Source organism: Euprymna scolopes, chromosome 19 (assembly GCF_053919585.1).
Source record: "Euprymna scolopes isolate OS-2025 chromosome 19, ASM5391958v1, whole genome shotgun sequence".
Lineage (NCBI taxonomy): Eukaryota > Metazoa > Mollusca > Cephalopoda > Sepiida > Sepiolidae > Euprymna > Euprymna scolopes.
In genome coordinates this window covers 112,514,530-112,538,569 of record NC_136500.1, presented here as the reverse complement: position 1 = coordinate 112,538,569, position 24,040 = coordinate 112,514,530, and the positions used below count along the sequence as shown (strand labels likewise).

Here is a 24,040-nt window from a genome sequence, read left to right as displayed (position 1 = left end):
TACAAGCTACATCAATATATATATAATACGAGCTACTTCAATATATATACAATACGAGCTACTTCAATATATATATATACAATATAAGCTACTTCAATATATATACAATACGAGCTACTTCAATATATATACAATACAAGCTACTTCAATATATATATAATACGAGCTACTTCAATATATATACAATACGAGCTACTTCAATATATATATATACAATATAAGCTACTTCAATATATATACAATACAAGCTACTTCAATATATATACAATACGAGCTACTTCAATATATATACAATACGAGCTACTTCAATATATATACAATACGAGCTACTTCAATATATATACAATACGAGCTACTTCAATATATATACAATACAAGCTACTTCAATATATATACAATACGAGTTACTTCAATATATATATACAATACAAGCTACTTCAATTTCTATATACAATACGAGCTACTTCAATATATATACAATACGAGCTACTTCAATATATATACAATACGAGCTACTTCAATATATATACAATACGAGCTACTTCAATATATATACAATATGAGCTACTTCAATATATATACAATATGAGCTACTTCACTATATATACAATACAAGCTACTTCAATATCTATACAATACAAGCTACTTCAATATATATACAATACGAGCTACTTCAATATATATACAATACGAGTTACTTCAATATATATACAATACGAGTTACTTCAATATATATACAATACGAGTTACTTCAATATATATACAATACGAGTTACTTCAATATATATACAATACAAGCTACTTCAATATATATACAATACAAGCTACTTCAATATATATACAATACAAGCTACTTCAATATATATACACAAGCTACTTCAATATATATATACAAGCTACTTCAATATATATACAATACAAGCTACTTCAATATATACATTTCTTGGACATATCAGAAATTATGTGCAGATTCCTGAATTTGACAGAAAAAATCCCAAATTCAACAAAAATCACCTTTACAAGGTCTGAGGTTACATCAGCCGAAACATTGTGAAAATAAGTCAAGATGAGATCTGTAGTCTGAATAATTGAAATAATAAAAATTATCAATCCTCAACTAAAAAGTTGAGAAAAATTAAATATTAATCATAACAAACAAATGCAAATGCACATTTTGTTTCTTTCTTTTGATGAAAATAGTTTTCGTTGAAGACATAAGTTATTCTCAAAATATCTTTTTCTATTTTTTTTTTTTTGTCATTTCAGAGGGCGTGACCTTGGTGAAGGAAGTCTGCCATTTTTTGCCTGCGGTGTCAGCTCTGTTATTCACCCTGTAAGTAAAACAATCAAATTATTTAATTTTGCCATATTGTTTTCAAGATAATGGCTTCCATCGGATTCAGATAAAGAAAGTAAAATGGTTTTATATGATGCAGAACAAAATTCATTTAAACAATCAGGTGTATATCAAAACTATTTACACCTACTTAGCTAATTCAAGATGCGGAAGATTTGCATGGATGTACCAGTCCACAACTTGTCACAACCTATTTAACCGACATGGACATCAAGAGAATTCCTCAGGCTTACTATACTCCAGCCCTCGCTTCCTGTGACTTTTGGTTACTCCCTAAGCTCAAGGAAAACCATAAAGGCTGTGGTTATGAGACAATAGAAAAAATGAAAGAGGCTGTAACAAGGGCGTTAACACACTCAAACAAGAAGACGTTCATGGGGTCTTCCAGAAGTTGTTGGAACCGTACAACAAGTGTATTGCAGCCGGAGGAGATTACTTTGTAGGAAACTAGAGTTTCATATGTGTACTATCAATAAAAGTGCCTATAAGAAAAAAGTCTGGAAACTTATTGGAGGCCTCCTGCACATATAACCAAATACTTTCTGAAGAAAATGGAATTTCATAAGATGGGTACGTAGTGAAGGGATAAACATCTCTTGCTGCCAGAATGAACTCATCTGAAATGACTATAAATTGTCTCTATCTGTTTATTCAAAAATTTTTAAAAAAATGTAGTTGATTTGCAACATTGAATTCTTAATGTGTTAATGTTTAATTGTACGACTATAATGCAACTTAAACATCTTTCTTTCATTTCTTTTGATTTATTATCTGTTTTCCAGAAAAGTCCCCACGTGCCAATCATTCACTTCAACTACAGATATTTTGAAACGATCAATCCAGATGGCTCAGTCCAATGGTGGTTTGGAGGGGGGACTGACATGACTCCTATCTACTTGGTTGAAGAAGTAAGTATCACCGCTATCTTAAATTTTATCCTCAATTCAGTTCAATAAATTAATTAAAAACAGCGGACTTGTCATGTTTGCATATTCAAATGGATTCTACCTTCACTCAGTTTCTCTTTTGTGTTGATTGCGTCATATTCTCAAACAGATGACTTCTTATCAATCTGTTCAGTTGCCATTACTGAAAACCACATAACCACATTTCTTGAGCACTCTTGCTGCGTTCAATAATCGTTATGTTCTACATTAATCTTAACCTTGTGTCACATCCAGCCCTTGTGGGAATGAAGGTAGAATTTAGATTGGGTAAACAAAAAGAATGCATTTCTGATAAAAAATATTCTGAGCAAGATAAATTATATTTGCTAAGAAATTAAATCCAATTAAAATGTATTGTTCTTAGCAACATGCACCCATGTTCAGCAAAAGAAAATGGCAATTTGTCAGATGCAATGCTGTTTAGGTCTGCATTTGAGAATCGAAATGATCTTTTTTTTTTGTATTAGATTACTAATTTTAGTAAATGCAGTTGTGAGAGGGAATATTTTTTGTTCGTTTTTAACATTCATGACACATACCAGCTATATCTCTTTTTTTTCATTTTATTTTCATGCTATAATTTAAAATATGATTTTAAAGAGCTGGTATGGTTTGAATCATATGAACTAGCTGTAAGTTATTGGCTGCCATGTTAGACATATTGAACAAATTTTTCTTGTTATAGTTAAATGCTGGCTGAGAAAAGATGATTTTAATCAAATATCTACAAGTATAGATTTTTTATTTTGTCCCAATCCTTTTCGGTAACAGTTTTTGCAGTTTGGAGAACATTATTCGTTGCAACCTTCCTTATATTAATATATGAATTTGTTGAAGGCTACATAGTTCACATGCTTAATGGACAGTTCTTTATATTGAAAGCCATGGCTCTTTGTAACAATTGGGCATATCATTATGGTATAACATGGATTGGGTTAAGAAGTGTGTGCGTTTATGTGTGGTGGCCCGGGGGGGGGGTAAAAGTTTAGCAAATAGAATGAAAGGTGGCTTTGTGACTAAGTTTGAATCTCCCTACACTAATAATTGTGTATGAAACATTAGTATCCGTAGGTATAAAAAAAAATTATTTAATTATAATATATTCTGTATATATATATATATATATATATATAGGTTTGTGTAACTCCTTAGTTCACTATAACATTGTGTTAAAAACAGACATACTTTGAAATATACATGGTAGCTTCCAAAAGTAAAGCCTCCTATTTTTTTAACTCAAACAATTTTTAAAAAGTACAAAGACAGGAAAAGAAAAACATTAAAATGAACAACATTTTGTGCTCTAAAATTTCTTTTTCTACATAGTCACCACCATTTTCAATGTACTGTTTCCAGGAATTCGATAATGCATCTTTGCTTCTGAAACACGTCCATGATAGGGGCTGCTATCTTAGAGTCTCATACAGTCAGTATCTGCAACAGAAAGATGAACTTTTTGCATACGTTCAGTCATTATAACAATGCAATTTGCAATCCTCTCTAATCCATTCGAACAGAATACAAAAAAATAAGAGGCATTACTTTTGAAACACCTTTTGTATATAGCTACACTGAAGGGCTACGATACAGCAAAACAGTTTTCTTGTAGATGATAATATAAGCTCTTCCCTCTTCTCAGAGTTAATACTGAGGTAAGTGATATCGCCAACTGCTATTAGTGTTGTATATTATAGGAGATTATATTAACAGAGTGATATTTAAAACGTGTCATGTGTTATCTAGTGGATGTGAGATATTGTTCTTTTAATGGACAGATAATAAACGCATAAATCGTATGCATGTTGTTTAGCCAGGAGGATATGATGTTGACGTGTAAACTGAGTCATGTTGTATCAGACTTATCACACGGGAATATTTTATAGTTCATATATAAGAAGAATAATATATGCTCCATACTTTTTTTCTTGAAGAGTTCTTCTATCTTCCTGCTGCTCCGTGACGAACCATGAAACGCACCATCCAATTGAGACATCTGTTCTTACTTATAAAACCACAAAACAACACTTTATATTTTTATGATATAAATTTTATTACAGTTGTCTCAAATGGTTTTCACAGGATCTGTAGTTCGTCTACATTTTCTATCCTTACAGCCCGCTCCCTGGCTATCTGTCCACCTCTGTGACTAGATTGTTCGTCCACTCCGGCGGTCAAGATTCAACCTTATTACGTGTCTCACACCAGCCTAATGTTTCCATCTAGTTATTTGTTTATCCAAACCCAAAAATGTTTACATCTATTTTCTATTTTCACATTCCTTTTGCGATTCACACATCAATCATTTCTTCCCTAATTTAATTGTTTATTCTTCTAATCATAATAACTGATCCAGCGACCATCTGTTGCTCAAATCAATTAATAATAATAACAATAATAATAATGTTTTGACCCTTTGCCCTGCTTGCCACAGTTAACAGATACTACGCTATGATCACAACCTTAAAGGGTCATAATATTACACTCGTGATAAAACAAAGTTCTTTGTAAACAAATGGTGACGTTTTAGAGGTTGTCAGTGTTTATATAAAGCTTTTTGATATCACTTGCTAACAGTGCCTGCCTGTAGCCAAGTGGTTAAAATGGCAGCTATCAGCTAGATGGTCATAAGTTCAGATGCTAAAGAAGAACTGTGATGCAGTGAAACAGTTCGTCTGTGGATGACACACACGTGTCTGTGTGTGTGTGTGTGTGTGTGTGTGTGTGTGTGTGTAGAGAAATCAAAAAGGATAAAACAAAATTATTTCTCTGTTCATCAATGTTTCGACATTATTTCAAGACTGCTTCAGGATGAAGATCTGAAGTTATTTCACAGAGCTTAATATCAACACACAAGCAAACAAAATGCAAAACACACTCATACATACATACATACATATGCATGCGGACACCACGGTACATAAATCAGAACTGACACATTGTAGCACACACATGCATGTGCACACGCGCAGGCACAAAATTCCTCCCTCAACTAAACTAAACTATTTGACCAACAACACTGAGAAATACTTTATTTTACTTTTATTTTTTTATATTCATGAATATCGCTCTTTTTTATTATGAACAAATACTTTTAATCAGTACCATATAAGATGAATAAAAACGTTTTATATAAGAGGATAAACAAAGAACAATCCAGAAAATAAATTAAACCTCACAAGGAAATAACAATATCCAAAATATATATATATTTTTTTTATTACATTTTCACCTCAAACATGGCACATTGCCACTTTGGTGTAGGGGGCTACTATCAGGGGCAACAATTACTGGGGTACTATGTAGGGATTTGGGCAGCAAGATGTTGGTTCACGTTGCACTTGAACTTCTGCACGTCAGTACAGTTAGGGAAGCAGGGACCTGGAATGGAATTCCAAAGTCTAGCGGTTCTGGAGAAGAAACTATTGGAGTAGAAAGACCTTTTACATCTAGCGATCTCTACAGTGTGGGGTGGGATTTTGCAGCCTGTCAGGTCTGTCGAGGGTGTTCACGTCGTGGGGGCACAAGTGCTTGCAGTTCATTAGAGCATTCACCATTGAAATACTTGTAGAACAGGCAGAGGGATGCAACGTTTCATCAATGGGACAGAAGCTGATATTATAATTGGTTATTAAATTATAATTATTTCCAATACAAAATATTGCAACAGACTAAAACAAAACTCATAATAGGAAGAAATTAAAATCTAAAAATCAAAATTAAATAACAGTTTCTCTGCCAAAAAAAAAAGAAAAAAACAGACACTAGAGATGGTTTATGTAAACTACAAAATATAATCTAAATATAACTCAATACATAAAAAACACACACACTCACTTGTCTCATCCACATGTGAACACACACACACACACACACACACAAACACAGACTTATGAAACGAAGTAACCGCAGAAAAATATACACATATGCACACATTCCCCAGACGTCCACACAAGGAAGAGAAAAAATGAATAAAAAAAGAAAAAATGTAAAATAACATCTACATCTACATGCCCACAACCTAAATTCTCACTCAATATGCCTGAACTGAACCCAGCAAAACCAAAGGCAAAGCTCACTTAAGCTAGAAGTAATTTAAAGACACATTCTATTTCCACTCTTTGGGAAGAGCATTTATTCTTAAAATGGCTCTTCCAAATCATCTCTTTCCACAAAACTTCTGAAGAGGACGTAAAATAATCCTTAAAAAACATCCGAAACGTTAAAACTTATTTCAATAATTGAAAAAATGAAAATATCAAGTAATAAAACAAGTATATAAAAAGCAACAATTGTAATCCAGGATATGTTCTGCCTTCTTTTTTATTTTTTTATATAATAATGTCTATATGCGTCTTACTCTAACGTGTATGTGGGTGTTCTAATGACCTCTCTTTAAGGCTCGTCTGCGTGCATCTTTCCCATTCATTTATATACAAGTCTTATATATACAGTTTATATACGTTTACACAGGGGAATATGTATACATGTGGTCGAGCTCCTTTAAGGACCCTTAAGTTGTGTATCTACCTTAGTCATTCTTAACTGTATGTGTGTGTGTGTCTGTGCATATATACGCATTAAGAGTTTACCATACCTTTTTTTTCCTGCTATCTTGTCTCTTCTGGGATGCAATTCCTCCTGTCACTGGTCGATGTGCTGTAAAGAGCATCTAAGACGAAAACACAACACCTATTTTCTGACGAAGATCTCTTTATTTCATCTAGAAGTGAACCAGGTGAATCCCTCACATTGTTGATTCAAGCTTTTTGTGCATTTCCGCCAACACATCTTTCCTGTAATCCTTGAGGTTTACTAACTTTGACTCCAATCGACTGTCTACTCTCGTCTCTGACTCTAATTTAAAAATCCCCATGTGCATTTCTATTTATATGGGTATATGTGTAGGGGTGGGTAATTTCTGTAAACCGCTTACGCCCAAAATGCTATCCTGCAACACAGGTGCACTCTCCGCCAACGGAAGTCACCGAGTTTGATGTGTCACCCCTTGACCTTTCTACACCTACCCAACGTGAGTAAGCTGGGTTCAACCCAGCACTGTTAACCGCACTATAGACTCCATAACATATATATATATATATATATATATATATATATATATATATATATATATATATATATATATATATCACTGTTTTGTCACAAGAAAGTAAGTGAGTAAAAAAACTGCCGGACAAATCCATTTTAAGTATTTAGGGGGAAATAAAGAAGCAAATCTGTTTTGATAATGAAAGGTTATACTATGCAATCCCTACAACTAAAGAAAATGGAGCTGTTAAATTTGAAATGATAACATAAGAGAAAGAAAGTAGAAACCCTAGTTGAAGTTAGTGTTCCTAATGATGCTCATTTAAATAGATCTGAGAAGAAGAAGATAATGAAGTATCAACGTATGATATGAAAAGGAGCTGGAATTTCCATGATTCCAGTTGGAGCACTGCCATGTCAGCTGGAGATGTAGAATACACCGACTGCACCTCTGTAGAGGGGTAAGACCCTCCCCCACCTGTTGGCAGTGAGTGGTGACCTGTAAGGTGTCAGAATGGAATCCTGGTGGTTGAGCAGTCATTGATCCGGCAACAGAGTAGTCAATGGCTTGCAACACACCATTTTGGCACTTATATGGCTGATTGGATGGGGACTGATCTGATCAATCGACTGATCCCGACATGCCTTAGCTCATATCTAGTTATTTTTCTCCCAACCGTATTATCCAATCTGCTTTTGTTGAACACTTTCCAGCCCTTTATATTATATGAGCTAGAAGGTGGGGGTTGAGGGTCAATTGTGTTGAGAAAGAACTGATGACTTCTGTTAGATAATTTAACAAAAAGAAAAACAAAAAGAAAAAAACAGAATTTGGCAGAAGATCGGATTTTTTTCTTTGCACAAGTATATTGGTATTGTGGTCCCATCTCAGCCAAGGCACATGGATTATCTATTCTCTTGGTTCATTCCCAACCGTAGTTGGTGAGTGATGGAGCATAGGACCAATGAAAATCAAAATTCAATCATGGCTTCCTCTTTTAAAAAATCCAAAAGGTATTTATCTGATTCAAATTCTAAAACCGACATAGACATCCCAAAATGTATTATCATTGAATCACTGGATGAAATTAAACTGGACAAATTATGCACTTTCTAATTGAAAAAAATTATATCAAGTCTGTCAAATTCCAAAAATGTCAAAAAGCTTCAAAATGGCAATCTGCTACTGGAAGGTTGAAAGAATCTGCTAAAAATGAATACATTCCATAACAGCAAATGCAAAGCATATTCACATGCCAAAAAAGGCATCATAAGTAGTAGAGAAATTGAAACAGCATTTAAAAAAAACAGGTGTAAAGGAAAATAAGAGAATTGCCATCCGACAAAACAGCAAAACTATATAGACACGCACGCACGCACGCACATATATATTCACCTTTGATAAACCATCAATACCAGGATTGGTTATACAATAGAAAGGGTAGAGTCATTTATACCAGTTTCTCTGCAATGTTCCAAATGTCAGAAATTTGGTCACCACGAAAACATTTGCAGAGGTTGTCAAGCGTGCGGGAAGTGTGGTGAACATGACCCAAACCACACAGAGTGAGTGCGAAAATATAAAACTGCCACAAGAAAGAAAAGGAGATAATGTATGTAAAACACATCAAAAATTTACCATTTGCAGAAACTAGAAAAATTGTGGAAAGCTTTATGGGAACAAAAACATTTGCCAATGTTGTAAAAAAAAAAAAAAATCCAAAACCTCAGGACACCACTCAAATTGATAACTATGGAAAAAAAAATTTATAGAAAAATTAATAAAATTGAACACAAATGAATGGCAATCATTTAAAGAAAATCTTTGAAAGAAAATGTATTCAACAGAAACCAAACCAATCGAGCCTATTACGGAAACAAAATCAAATGTGGATACCAATGTAGAAATGTCCAAAGAGAGTTCTCGGATGGCTGAATCTACAAGTGAAAGGTGCCAAAGATCAGCAATCTGACCTCCGGATTCTAACAATAGCATAATTGAAAAAAAAAAGAAAAGAAAATACAATTAAAAAGCAAAACTCAAGTAAAAGAATAACACAATCTGCTTTGATAAAAACATTAAACAAAGTCGAAGAACGCAAAGAAATGGAGAATGAAAATAAAACTTCACAAATAAGCAAAAAAAAAAAAAAAAATGGGTTGATCGGCAGTAAAACGAACTAACCAATCAACCATCCAACCAGTTAGAGCAATCAGACTCGTGAGAAAGAATTTCAAAAACTACTAGGCAAATATACCCGGTGAACCAAGTGCTGAATAAATACAAACAATTGCACTTAAAGGGACGGTTAGAATCTTTAATAGATCTCTCGGTTGAAATGCTTGAAATGTCTGGCTGGCAAAAAAAAAAAAAAAAAAAATAATAAGAAAGCTGAGAAATAAAAATAAAAAGGGAAAATTTTCATTTTTTTTATTCATTCGGTTTTTTCTTTCTTTTTTGCTTTCCTGCAACGTTTATTTTTCTTTCTTTTTTTTTTATTTTACCGATTCAGACGTTATTTCATATGAATAAAAATATTAGTGCGACACTGGCAAAAGAATTCTTTGTTCATCATCTTTACTAGAGAGTGTACACATATATTCTTGTATTATAGACGGCAAGTTTAAATAAATGATTCATTGATTGGAGCGAATATTTTTTTCGTTTTTTCAGTTTTTATCATTCAAGCCACAGACTAACCGCATATCTTTTTGTCTCTTTATTTTCATGCTATGAATTTTGAATACGACTTTCAAGAGTTGATATGCTTGGAGCCGTATCAACCAGCTGCAGGTTATCGACTGCCATTTTAGACAGATTGAACTATTTTTTCCTGTTAAAGTTAAATGCTGGCTGAGAAAAGCTGATTTTAATCAAATATCTACAAGTATAGATTTTTTATTTTGTCCCAATGCTTTTCAGTAACAATTTGTGTAGTTTGGAGAACATTTTTCGTTGCAACCTTCTTTATGTTAGTACATGAATTTGTTGAAGGCTACATAGTTCAATGGACAATTCTTCATCCTGAAAACCATGGCTCTTTGTAACAATTGGGAATATCATTATGGCACATGGATTGGCTTAAGAAGAGTATATATATGCATGGTGTAATGTTGTGTTTTCAGTATATACATACATATATATATATATATATATATATATATATATATATGTAAATTTTTTGCAAAGAATGAACGCAGGCAAAAAATAAATTTTCATTTTTTCCAACGCCTTTCCTTGTTATTTTGCTACATTTTGTGATTAAGAGCAGAGGACTGCTTGAAATATTAAATATCAAAAACAACAAAATCGTTTTTACGCTTCATAATTTCATGGTTATGGGGGGGGGGTCCCATAACTATGAAATTATCTCTACTATTATATAAAAGGAACTGTGTGTCTGCGTGTGTGAGTTCATTTCCTATGGACTCGAAAACGGCTGGGCCTATTTTATGAAATTTCACACAAAGATACTTTATGTGCCCTGCAGTGTTTTTAGATAAGTTTTGTATCGAATTGTCTTCGGTAAGTATTGATAATCGATAATCGAAATAATCTGATAAAAGAACAGGTGATTTTGACTAAATTTAACACTTTACACAGCCTAACATCAAAAGTGCATTTGAGAAGTTTTATTATCACACAAGCCGAAAGACTCGACATATAAAATCAACAGTAGGTTCTTTGATATGACAGGGGTGCGTTCGAAATGAATACTTCTGTTTAGAGCTCAATTTAAGCATAATACTTGACTTTTGCATTTTAAACTTTAATTCAAGCCATTATATATAAAAATAATTTTATAAAACCAACAGTAGGTTCTCTACAGTGCAATGTAGACTACAATGTATTGTGAACTAAGTCACTGCCTGGATGGGTACCCAACAATTTGATTGAAAAATTGATGACTTCACCGATTTCGATGGCAATAAATACATTGGAGTGTATCCATTTATTGATCATCATTTAATCCTGGGCAACGTCATGTCTCCTGCTAGTACATATATATTCTAAGACAAGATTCTAATTTTGTAAGTGATATAAGAAAATGTTTTTGTATCTTGAGTTTGAGTTTTCAAGGAAAATTCTTGGCCTGAAGACGTAATCTCCCCAATAATGGGTGATTACAGAAACATGTATGCACATATGTAGCCATCAATGTTTGTATAAATAAATAATATATATATATATATATATATATATATATATATATATCCCAGAAACAGTTTCATGTTAAAACCTAATTATCCCTGAAGTAACATTAGGACTATTGTGAATTTGTGAAAGTAAATTGATTCAGCGATTGCAAGAGATTAGTTGACTTACTGGCAAAGTAATTTCCCAAGGAAGCACTATAAATTTTTTATATATAGTTATAAAGGTAAAAAAAAAAAAACTTCAAAGACTAATATATATATATATATATATATATATAATCCGTGTCTAACTATCATGCTATCAATTTTGAATATGATTTTTAAGAGCTGATATGGTTTGAGACGTATCAACCCCCTGTAGGTTATCTACTGCCGTTTTAGACGGATTGAACAATTTTTCCTGTTATAGCTAACGGCATACTCACGAGAGATTGGCTGAGGAAAGACTATTTAAAGTTAATATTTGCAAGTATAGATTTTTTGCTTTTGTCCCAGTGCTTTATTGTAACAGTGTCTCTGATTCAAACTGATTCAGTGGCGTTAGTTCCTCGATAAATTGGCAGCATGTCAGAACCTTACAGTGTGAAAATAATGTGATGGTGTTGTTTTTCCTTTGTTTGTTTTTTTTTCTTTAGCAAGACTCATAATGCAAGTGCATTTAAATTTATCGCAGAAGTTTAAATAAACTTATTTTTCTTTAAAGTGTGTCAAAAACTCTCTGTCCATTGGTTGTTCAGTCACACTTCAGTTCAAAATACGGTTGTTATCTTAAACATGCAGATTAAATGAATGCTATTTATTTGAGCTGTGTCTATGCATCTCAGATAGATTTTTCAATTGTTAGAATATATACTGAATTACCTCCCTTAGTGTAACATGCAAAGGACTAACTATTTACACAAAGATATTGAAACAAAGATAAAGCATATCCTCAATTCTATAATAAAAGCTATATATATATATATATATATATATATATATATAACTACTTTAAGTATTTACTTTAACAGTGCTCAATACGTAGGTAGAGCTAGTTAGTAAGTTATAAAATATATATGGCGATTAAGCTGTACTGAATATTCTGCGTTTCATCCACTCTAGGATTCTTCAGGCTTATGCAACGCGGAATATTCAGTGTAGCTTAATCGCCATATATATTTTATAACTTACATTATATATATATATATATATGTATGTATGTATGTATGTATATATATATATATATATATATATATATATATATATATATATATTGGACCATTTGGAACTTACCTGTTGGATTGGAAGTTTTTAATTCGACCGTGTTTGGATTTTACTATTCTTGGATTTTTTACCCTTCACCGGACTATTCATTCATGTGAAATCTTTTTATCATTTTTCTTTTACCTCCTATTCCCCTTACCTCACCCTTTTTTTAACCAAGTAAGATCTGTGACTCACTTGTGTTTTCATTAAATACTTTTACATGCAAAATCCGATCCCGCATTTTGCTAATTCCTGCCCTCTGATGAGAAGGAGAGTATTTCTTCGAAACTCCGCAGATTAAGGACTATCCACTGATCTTGTGCTTCCTTTTTAAAATTAAATATGTTTTTAACTCTTTTTCAAGATGTTTTTTAACATGTTTTATTAATCATTTGTTCATATATATATATATATATATATATATATATATATATATATATAAAGTGCCTACCAGACTTTTTTTGTATGGGCACTTATTGATAGTATATACATGAAACTCTAGTTCTGTTTGAATAATATTCTCCAGCTGCAATGAACTTGCTGTTTCATTCCAACAAATTCTGGAAAACTCCTCATCACAACCTCTTTTATCTCCTCTATTATCACATAACAGCCACCTCTAAGGTTTTTGTTGAGCTTAGGGAATAACCAAAAGTCACAGGAAGCAGGGTCTGGACTATAGAAAGAGTAAGGAATTGTCTTGATACGCATATTGGTCAGATAGTCTATGACAAGGATAGAGTTGTGAACGGGTGCATTGGGACAAATTTCATACAAATCTTCCACAACTTCAGTTCCTTGAGAATAATTGTGTATAGTTCCCATACTGACATCAAACTGCGGACTTATTGTCTCTATAGACACACGATGGTCCTTATCCATGAAATTCTTTATTTGGCCAATCAACTTTTGTTTTCTGACTTCCTTACTCTTCCCACATATCTCATAATCCCTCACACACTCCTTGCCTTCCTTGAATATCTTATGCCACTCCAAAACTGATGCTAAATTCATGCAAGATGGTCCAAAAACAATCTGAAGCATTCCATACGTTTCTGTTACATTTTTTCCAAGTTTAAAACAGAATTTTATTGCATCTCATTCTTCTAAAGTGTTCTCACGTCCAGATTGCATTTTGAAATTCACCAGCTGTGACAATCAGGCTTTAGTAGAGTGCATTTCTATTCCTGCTGTAGCTGTTCATTTGAACCTGAAATCATAAAAATTGGTCAGTCATCTCATACTGCTTACATAGGAAACAAGCGCTCCTAATAAACTGGGAGGACCGAACAACAAACGAAGACTCCACCTAAAGGAATTTTTACAAGAGTATTCTAGATGCAGTCAACTTAGCGCATAAATTAGTAAAGTGAAAATGGACATTTAGACAATTGTAAGTATAAATATTAAGTATAAATTAAGTATGAAAATTATGGCTACCTTAAAGAATACAATACGCATATATAAAAGACGTAGAAATCAAATAGCCAGTATACCTACCTCAACTATTTAAAATAAAAAAAAATAAATAAAAAAGGTTAAAAAATAAATAAGATAGATTAATTACGTCCCTTGGACTAACTGAAACATGGATTATCTCCCCTTAACTGAAATAAAATAAAGTAATTATCTCCCTTGCACCAGCTAAAATTAACAGAAGGCAGACCGGAAAACATGCAAAAACAGAACAGTACATATTTACTAAAATGCATTAAATAAAAATTAAAGAATTAGAAAATTCTTATTAGAATAAAATAAAATATACAGAGATAGGAATAAGCTATAGTTAAATAAAAATGAACAGCATTATAAAAAAATAAATGCGGGCCTGAAATTTTTTCCTCAGACAGGAACAACATGGCTGACGAGAGCCTAACATCATTTATGTTTTACCATTAACTGGTCTCCTTTATGTTGGGCTTGAAACCGACGGTGCCAATGTTTTTCTGAACTTCTGTACTATTAAATAAATAAATATTAAGCTCTTATATCGAAAAAGTTTTTATTTGTAATCGAGCACTTTGTTAGAATTCTTTCCCAAAGAAACAGTAAACAAATATATATATATATATATATGTGTGTGTGAAATACTATTTTCAAGTAAATATTAATAATTATTAAAACTACAGACACATGTGCTTGGAACTTATATTTTGTTTTTTGTATGAGATGGTGATTACTTCTGGTCGGGGGATTCGAACCCAGTCACAAGTTGGTATTTAGCCCCCAGGCTACCAGGCAGTTTAAAAAAAAAATTAAAGAATTAATACTTATCAAGTCTAAAAAAACTCGTAGATAAGGGTTAATGAGTTGATATGGACTGTGAGTTAATTTATGAAAAATATGAGATTGTAAATGATGAACAAAATCTGAATACTTATGACAAATATTTGTTTATGCTCAATTCGATTTATAGACGACCATGGTGTAGTCTCCAAGGAAGTAATACCATGGTCACATGTTCCACAAATAGGAATTTTTGGAAAGAAACTATGTTCATGAAAACTTTTGATGTTAGGTACACAGTGAAAGCATATCATTAAGTGACCAAGTCTGCCAGTGTTTATCTGTTAAATTTGAAATAGCAATTTCATTGGTCTGTCATGCCATAATTTGAAATAGCATATTTATTTGTCTGTCATGCTTAAATTTGAAATAGCATTTTCGTTTATCTGTCATGCTTAAGTTTGGAATAGAATTTAGATTCGTCTGTCATGCTTAAGTTTGAAATAGCATTTTTGCCGCTCATCATTGAAAATAGCATTTTATGATTGTCTATGATGTTTGAATTTGAAATAGAATTTTAATTAGTCTGCAAAGCTTAAATTTGAGATAGCATTTTGTTTGTCCATCATGCTTTCATTCAAAAAAGCATTTTCGTTTGTGTGTCACATATAAGTTTGAAATTGAATTTTCATTAGTTCATCATGCATGACAATTTCCGGGGGGGGGGGTGCTGTATCCTCATTGATTTTAACATATTGGATTTGTTTACCCTAATCAGTTCTTTCACAAAAACATCATTACATTATTCCCCGTTTTAGCTGTCATGAAAACATGCCGTCTTTAAAATAAAACAACCAATTTATCACACATGCACAATTTGTTGTGAGGGAAGGCCGGTTAATTTAAATAGGAATGTTGAGTATTCCTTTCAATATGTATCTGTATGCATAGTTATTTCCTTGTGTAAGAAAACCGGGTGTTAAATTCATTTTTGATCCAATCAAAAGTCATCAGTCTAGAAAGCTTAAATCCAGTAGCTATCCAACAGAAAAGATAGCTTTTCAGCCTGCTATAATCGTCGACCATCAAAATCAAAGATCTAATACTGCTTCCAGATACTTTGAGATTACATTTTCAGATATCAGCTTGTATCTGATCCCTTGCCTTGGGACTGTATTAAAATTAGATGCAGTGCTACTAAATTAAGTAGAATCTGCCCTTCTTATGGCATGAAACTGCTTATGCTTGTATACACGTTGTATATTTACATAACAAATAACTAATTCAAGGGAACACCAGGAATAGTTGAAGATTTTTTACTTGGGAATCACCGCTTATCGAGGCCTGAAAGTCACTTGAGGATAAGGATTAATGAATGTAAGGTGGTAGTGTAGGAAATGTTAATGGTATAAATTGGGTAGAATTTGATTATTTATGGGGACGGCTCAACAAGAACTTGTTTACATTGGGCAGTTCTGGGAAAGAAGTTCACGGAATCTGCATTTAGATTTAGGCACAGATAGAGAGTAAGGAAAATCGTTTATAGTGGTTGTAACTAGTTGAGTGTTTTTTGAGAAAGCTATTGAAAGTTGGAAAAACACAAGATGACTCAATACATTGCCTGAAATGGGTTGATATGCCATAAAACAATAACCACATATGAATATAGGTTGTTGTTAGCAAGCATCTGTCTCGGAAGACAATGGAGTTCTGCTCTCAGATTAGTCTGTTGTCAAATTGCAGCATCTGTTGTGACTGTGCAAGTCTATTATTGATTGGCAGTTTCTATTGCAGCTACCGCAGAAATATATAATGTCTGGTTGCAAGTGCTCTGTTGTCTGTGCTAGTCTCTCCTCTTCTCACTCCTCTTGTAGCATCCGTTTACAGCACTTCTTCAACAGCTGCGATCTCTAGCCACAGACTCCCAGCTTGCTGGGTCGATACCACCCATCGTCATGTCTCACTTGTCAATTGTGCCTAATGACTCATCAGATCATATATCTACACTTAACTCTAAAAGAATATTACTGCTAAGTAGTATGTAACAAAATGGATATTTTAATTCTTTTAATAGAAAGAAAAAAGAACTCTTCTAATATTGGTCTTTTTTATTTAACTGATGGCTTCTTAAATTCCAAAGTACAAGGTGGAATGATAAAATTGTTGCCCTAAAGAAAACAACACTACAGCTTTATTTTAAAACATTTATTGAATAAATCAATTCAGGTAACTTGATTATGTAGTAGAGCTGACATCTATTCAATGTGGCCATCATCAACCTCAATCACTGCCTCGATACGGGTCTGGGACTGGGAGCATACCTTTTCCACAAGCGTCATCGGGAACTTGGCAAAGACTCAGCGGATGGCTGCGATCAGGTTGGCTTTGGTGTTGTGAAAGGTGATGTTGGTGATGTTCTCGACGTATGACCAAACAAAGTAGGTTCAGGTCGAGGTAGGAGGTGGGGTCAGTGAGAGAAGGGTACAAAGTCGTAGCATTCCTTCTGAAGCCAAGCCTGGGTTTCTTTGTAGGCCAGCACCGAGTTCTTCTGCCATACCTAGGTTCTTCCAGCGGCCACCTGATTGCACCAGGGGATCACCACACTCTTCAGCATGTCCAGGTACACTTTGATGTTGATTTTCAAGCCAGCTTTGAAGATGTGAGGTAGCATGATGTGGCCCTCATTTGAAACCACACCAAAGACCATAACCGTGGCTGGAAACTTTGTTGAACCGTGCCCTCAAGCATTAAACTGTCTGAATTTGCATTTTGATGGTGCTGGCAACGGTCCTGTTGCCATAACTTGGGTTGGTAGAGAACATGAGTTGTACAGCAGCACATCTCCAATCTCGCTCGTTAAACATCGTGTCACTTTCAGACATGATAGAAGGCTCTTATCACTCTTGGGATTTGTACACAACTGGCCAACGACAAAAAAAGAAAACAGGTTTTCATCAAACGGAAATGGAATCATGTCATCTTTTCTATGGCAACAATTTTATCGTTTCACCCTGTACAAGAAAAACGCTTTCATAGCCATGCTCTTCTGACTGTAATGATGGATCTTTTTTGTATCTTTTGCATGTTTATACATTATCATGTATGAAAATCTAAATTCTTTTAAATTCTATAATATTTTAGTTAACTTTGAATATGAAAAACACCTTGTCCACCGTTAAGTGTTGAGTCATTATGTTGAGCAAATATGGCGGTAGTAAATCAAATCGGTGAAGAATCAATTCAGTCACGATCTTGGGTGTTGAGTAATTTTCTACAACAAAGAGGGCAGCATTAGATCGGCAAAGAGTCAATGTAGTCTGGATCAGCAGTGGTTCAGTTTTGTCAGGACGGAGACTGATAGCGGACTGACTTGAATCCTAAATTCGATTTTTTTTTTTTTTTTAATGAGGTCGGAGGCTTCTCTTTGGTTGATTGCCCTAATGCGTAGTTATAAATAAGGTCATCTAGATTCTGGGAATCATACCCTCCATTAATAGCAAAAACATTTTAACATCCACGATCCTTTTCAGTTCCATTGGCAGCACTTGGTGCGATTAAATATACACTTTTTAAAAAAAAGCTCAAGAAAGCTTTTGATTTTGGTTTTGCTCCCTTACCTCCTCAGGTCATTGTTCATGTTTTGAGCTATGAAGGTAAAAATGTCCAGCATTTTATTTTGCTTTGTCTGTCGCTTCAATGACAATTGGAACTCTTCTCTTGAGTCCGTGTTCTGCTGACATTCATCCTTTGACTTGGAGTTCTAGTATAGAAACATTCTGGCTAAAGTTAAAAGGTTTCAACTGGGAAGGTTTAAGTAAACCCCGAACGTAAACAAATCATGTATTTTCAAACACAAAATTTCCTTTCAAATTGTATTGATGAGTTTTGATAAGCTCTAATCACAAATACTTTCTAAATGCATGTATTTTGGAAAATGAAAATAAAAACACTTATTGTTGAGTTTTGTCTTTTTAAATACGACTTCAATATGCAGTTCTTTTATAACATATCTTGTATTCATTTACCAGCTCAATTCAGAATTGAACATTTTTCATTTTTTCATTTTCCTTTTTTTCTTTTTTTTTTTAGGATGCCATACATTTCCATAAAACTTTGAAGGAGGCTTGCGACAAACACGATAAAGACTATTATCCCCGTTTCAAAAAATGGTGTGATGATTATTTTGTGGTCACACATCGAGGTATGTTGGGTATGAATCTCCTGTGAAAGTGCAATACTTAAAGTAAAGATGAGTACTGATAAGCGGAACCACGAAAGTAAGAGGACATAAATGAGGAATGACTGGGTTTCAAACATGGAACAACATCGTTCTTTGTGCTGATTTGGTTAAGATTTGCCTGTAATTGTGATTATTCATTTTATTTAAATGTTGAGTGTTCCACCAATGTTAAAAATCTCTTGGTGTCAGTGGAAGTTTTAGAGTTTTAGAACATCATACTTTTTACTCAAGAACACAACTAATATTTTTGTAGATTTTGCTTTGATATGCATGTTTTTAATTAGTTAAATTTGCTTCAAGACTTTTTGTATCGTTTGTTTTTTGAATGACTTCAACTTCTCTCACTAATCCTCATTCAGTTCAATGTTACCTTTATTTCTAACTCAAAGTAATGATTGCGTTAAAATGCTGAGTTCTGTGTATTCTGATTCTACTTCTCTTGTGTCTTCCCACATGGCAAGGACTTGTGTGCTGCAAAAACGGGGCATTGTTGCCCTATCTGGTGAGGTTTTACTTGAAGCACTCTTTCTTGCCTTGGCAGAGTACAAAATCGATATTGTGATCTAGCAGAGGCCACTCACTCCCCTATGGCTCCTTTCACATAGAAGAAATGTTGCTAACCTTTCTCTACTGTTCATGGTAATGGTGATAATTTGAGTTCCAATTTCTTGTCCTCTCGCCCCCCCCCCCCCGTAAAGCATTATCAATAAGAGCCTGTATGGTTACAATATGAACAGAGAACTTTCCTCTCTTTTTACCAAGGATCAAGCAGAACTTCCATGAACCAAGTTTTGTTTTCCTTTTTGTACAAAGGAATCACTACTTATCAAGGCCCAAAGACCATTCAAGGATAAAGATTAATAAATGTAAGGTGCTAGTTTAGTAATCGTTAATGGTGTAGATTGGATAGAATTTGAATCATTTAAGTAGACAACTCAACAAGAACTTGTTTACATTGGACTTGAAGTTTACCATATTTTAATTGGCCAAAAAGCAGATCAAGGGAACAGTGCTCCACATGCTGGCAGTTCTAGGAAAGGAGCTTTGTTCATGGAATCTGAGTTTAGAGTCAGACACAGATTGAGAGTGGGGAAAATTTTTGATAGTGATTGTAACTAGTCAAGTGTTTTTTGTGAGATCCTATCCTGGGGTTCTACTGTAGGGGGGACCATAGATTGGAGCTCAGACCAGCATTTGTCATGAAAATAAAAATAGAGGAGAGAAAGGCTCGCAACATCTTTTTTGTGGGAAAGAGGTTCCAGGGAAGAAAAAAGGACATCACTTTGAAGCCGGTTTTAATGCTTTGTTTCTAGAGTGTTTTATCTGTGAAACAATACCACAAAGTTGCTTCCAAAATGACTACAATAAGGTTGTCTTCAAGTTTAATATAAACAAATATTTGTCAACCATACTTTTGAAGAAACACATCCTCTCAAGGAATATTTTGCCTATTCCTGTGGTTATTACCAACCCTTGCATCGTTATGCACACCATGCAACATAGTATGTTTTCAAACTCTTATCCTAGAGTGGCCCCTGGTTGTCAATAAGCAGTGATTCATTGCTTTAAAAAATTACTATCTCCAATATTTTTGGGTGTACTTTTAAATATTTGAAATTTTGCATATGTTAATGGTATACAGTAGAACTCTGGCATACAGTGGCCCTAGGATACGTTTTTTTTTTTCAAATTACGGTGTGGAATACAAGGTTTTCCGACTCCTGGTTACAGTATTTGTCCCACTTTATGGCATTATTTATAATGTTATTTGATTATATACATGTGTATTATATACTGTACTGTATTTTGTTACTAATTTTTAATGCCATATACTGTGTTTCTACTGTATGTATATATATATATATATATATAATGTCCTAGGGTTTAACACCTCAAAATCTGTATCTTGAGGAATACATAACGATATACCATGTATATTTTCTCTTCAGTCATCATAAGATTTAGTGATAACATGTTTTAACCCCTTTTACAGGGACAGAATTGTCAATTGTAAACTTTTTCACATTCGTCATCCTTCTCAAGTTTACACAATTTTGTTTGAATAATTATTTGATCTTTATTGAATCATGAACTTAGTTGATTACACAAAACCTCATTAATGGAATCTTATTTTAAATATAAATTAGATTACATCACTAAAAAAAAAAAGTCATTCTTTTTTTTAAATACTCACAGATTTTTTCCCTCAAACTGCTTGACTCTGGGAGTCCCTCCTGACTTGTTTCTTTGATTCTAACATGCAGAAATTTAAATGTAATGTAAACAAGCATCTCACTGCTCAACTCTTCACTTAGAATTTACCTATAAATCCTGCCCCTAATACATAGTAACTCATTACATCTCACTAGCAATCTGCCTTGTTTGTAGGGAATTAAAGTTTAAACAAGTGAAGCATGCACGGTCCCCCGTGAATGCACAGTGACCGAGGCATAAAAAAATGACTAAGTTCAGCATTTGCCCCCCCCCCTCCTTTAGCCCCAAAAGTTTCCAGGGGACATCAAATCCTGTTGAAAATAAATACACGGTGCAGTTTTAGGCCTTAACGTATGTAAATTTGAGTTCTGCATCATGCAAAAAAAGAAATGACTAAGTCCATCATTTGCTCCCGCCTCCCTCTAACCCCAAAAGTCCCCAAAGCCTTAACATATTTAAATTTGAGTTCAGCACTATGCAAAACTACTAAATAGACATACACAGAAAATTTTGGACAAATATGGTAAAATAGTCCCCAAAATGGAGTGTTTTTATTAGCCCTAAAACAGCCTCTGTGGCACACCCAAGAGTTATCGCGAAGTATAGACAAACAAAATTATATAGAAATCAGTTAGTTACAACTTTTCAGAAAGTTTAATAAAATCCAAGCCATCAATTTTTTTTTAATAAGCACAAAAGTGTTAATTTTAGTCATTTTAACCCGAAAGGCACTCCTAGGGGTTCAACTGGAGTTTTCCTGGAAAATCAGTTCTGTTACTTTTTTACTCATATCATGTTTTATGTGCAAAATTTTTTACAATTCCAAGACGTAGTTATTGAAAAAACTGCAGACGGACGAACGGACAAGGGTGAATTTACAGCCCCAATCTCCTTTTGTCCAGGGACCAAAAAAATATCTGTGTGCATAATGTAAATGTTCTCCAACTTCTCCATTTTTCCTTATAAAAATTCATAGAAAGATTTCTACAAAATAATATAAAAGAATAAATGAAATGTAGAAAGATTTCAATCTATATTCCTAATAAGTATAAAATATCCTGATGACAACATAATTTTATTTTTATTTCCTGTAAATTAAAACAGGTGAGAGACGTGGTATTGGAGGAATATTCTTTGATGATTTAGATGGACGAGATAAAGAAGAACTCTTCAAATTTGTTCAGGTAATACATTCTTTGATTGGTGGCAATGTGTACTTTTCAATATGGCAGCCATTTATTTTTGTGAATGCTAAAAAAAAAAACGATTTTTTTCTCGAACATTTTCGATTATTTTTCATATTGTTGAATCAAATCATTCTTTATTTAAAGCAAATAAATGATGTTCAATGAATTTAATTCCTTTTTTATCAGAGCTGTGCAGATGCTGTAATACCATCATATGTGCCAATTGTGAAAAAGCACAAGAAGAAAGATTACTCTTATATGGAAAGGTAAGAAGATGTCGTTGTTGTTTTTTTGTTGTTTATTTTTAAAAAGGTGTTTAGTTATACACAATTGTCCATCATGTAATATTCTATTCTTTTATGTTCATTCAAAATTATTTCAAGTAAGTGGGTATATATTGAGATGAATGGCTCGCACCTGTTAGCCTCCCTCTGATATTCTGGAGGGTTACCATATAAAGGAATGATGGAATTTCTCAGCAGTGGTGAAGATAATACATCTAGAAAAGATGGGGAGGGGGGGACTCTGTTTAAGAAAACAAAACTAGATTGAGGAAGCCCATTGCCCCTGGTGATGGTGTCACAAACAAAACACCTGCTTTCAATTTGTCATGAACCAGCATGGAAGTAGTAAGGTCCCGAAAACTGTCATCAGAATTATCATGCCAGTGTTCAATTTAGCTTAGATTTAGGAGATAGCGAGAGAACAAAACCCCTAAAAATTGTTGTCTTTCTGTAAATCTGTGGTTGGTTGCTATCATCTTGTTACGTGGGAATGTTTTTTTTTTTTTTTTAATATTTCAACTGTTTTACATCCATACAATGCTTTCTATGATGTCAATCTAATCTTTGATTCTAATTTCTCCATTTTTTGTGCCTTCAGAATTGTACCTCGTGCTCTTATTCTAGTTGGCATTACTATGAGTTACTTCATGTTTTTTTATCCATCCTTAAACTTTCACACTGTAAACTGCAGGGACGGTGCGATTTACTATGTGCCATCTTGTTTCCTTCTTGCTACCGATTATCACGTTTGGTACGATTGTGAAAAAGGGAGAAAAGAATGGTTTTGCCAGCTCTCTCAGAGCCTCTTCTCTCTTAGTTGACGGTCCTTGTTGTATTGTCATCTCGATTGCTGGTCAGTCATCTTTGATTGTCTCTCGCATGCGTAGCACCATGTTGCAACAAAATAATGACAATGTTATTAAATAAAAATGATGTAGAGCCGTTTTTACACTAAAGAAAAAAGAAAAGGTTACTCTATATGTGCTTTCATCTGTCCCAAACTTAAATTCTGTCAAGCTCCAATCCCTGTCACATCACCACAGTGTTACATCTTTCATGGAATGTGCTCTGATGAATCTACAACACTTGTATTCCCTCAATATAAATACCTCCAACTAACTAGCTGCAAAATCAAA

The 24,040-nt window shown here is 33.6% G+C and overlaps 1 protein-coding gene across 17 annotated transcripts in view; it reads left to right on the top strand.

Moving 5' to 3' along the window:
- Positions 1-24,040, top strand: part of LOC145239882 (oxygen-dependent coproporphyrinogen-III oxidase-like) — a 985,985-nt gene that overhangs the window by 932,063 nt on the left and 29,882 nt on the right. For all 17 annotated transcript variants that reach the window (XM_080103476.1, XM_080103478.1, XM_080103489.1 and 14 more), the window contains 5 exons: positions 1,267-1,333; positions 2,140-2,265; positions 19,069-19,180; positions 22,538-22,617; positions 22,807-22,886. In XM_080103476.1, the coding sequence (XP_079959602.1) occupies positions 1,267-1,333; positions 2,140-2,265; positions 19,069-19,180; positions 22,538-22,617; positions 22,807-22,886 (465 nt within the window). The remainder of the gene's footprint in view (positions 1-1,266; positions 1,334-2,139; positions 2,266-19,068; positions 19,181-22,537; positions 22,618-22,806; positions 22,887-24,040) is intronic.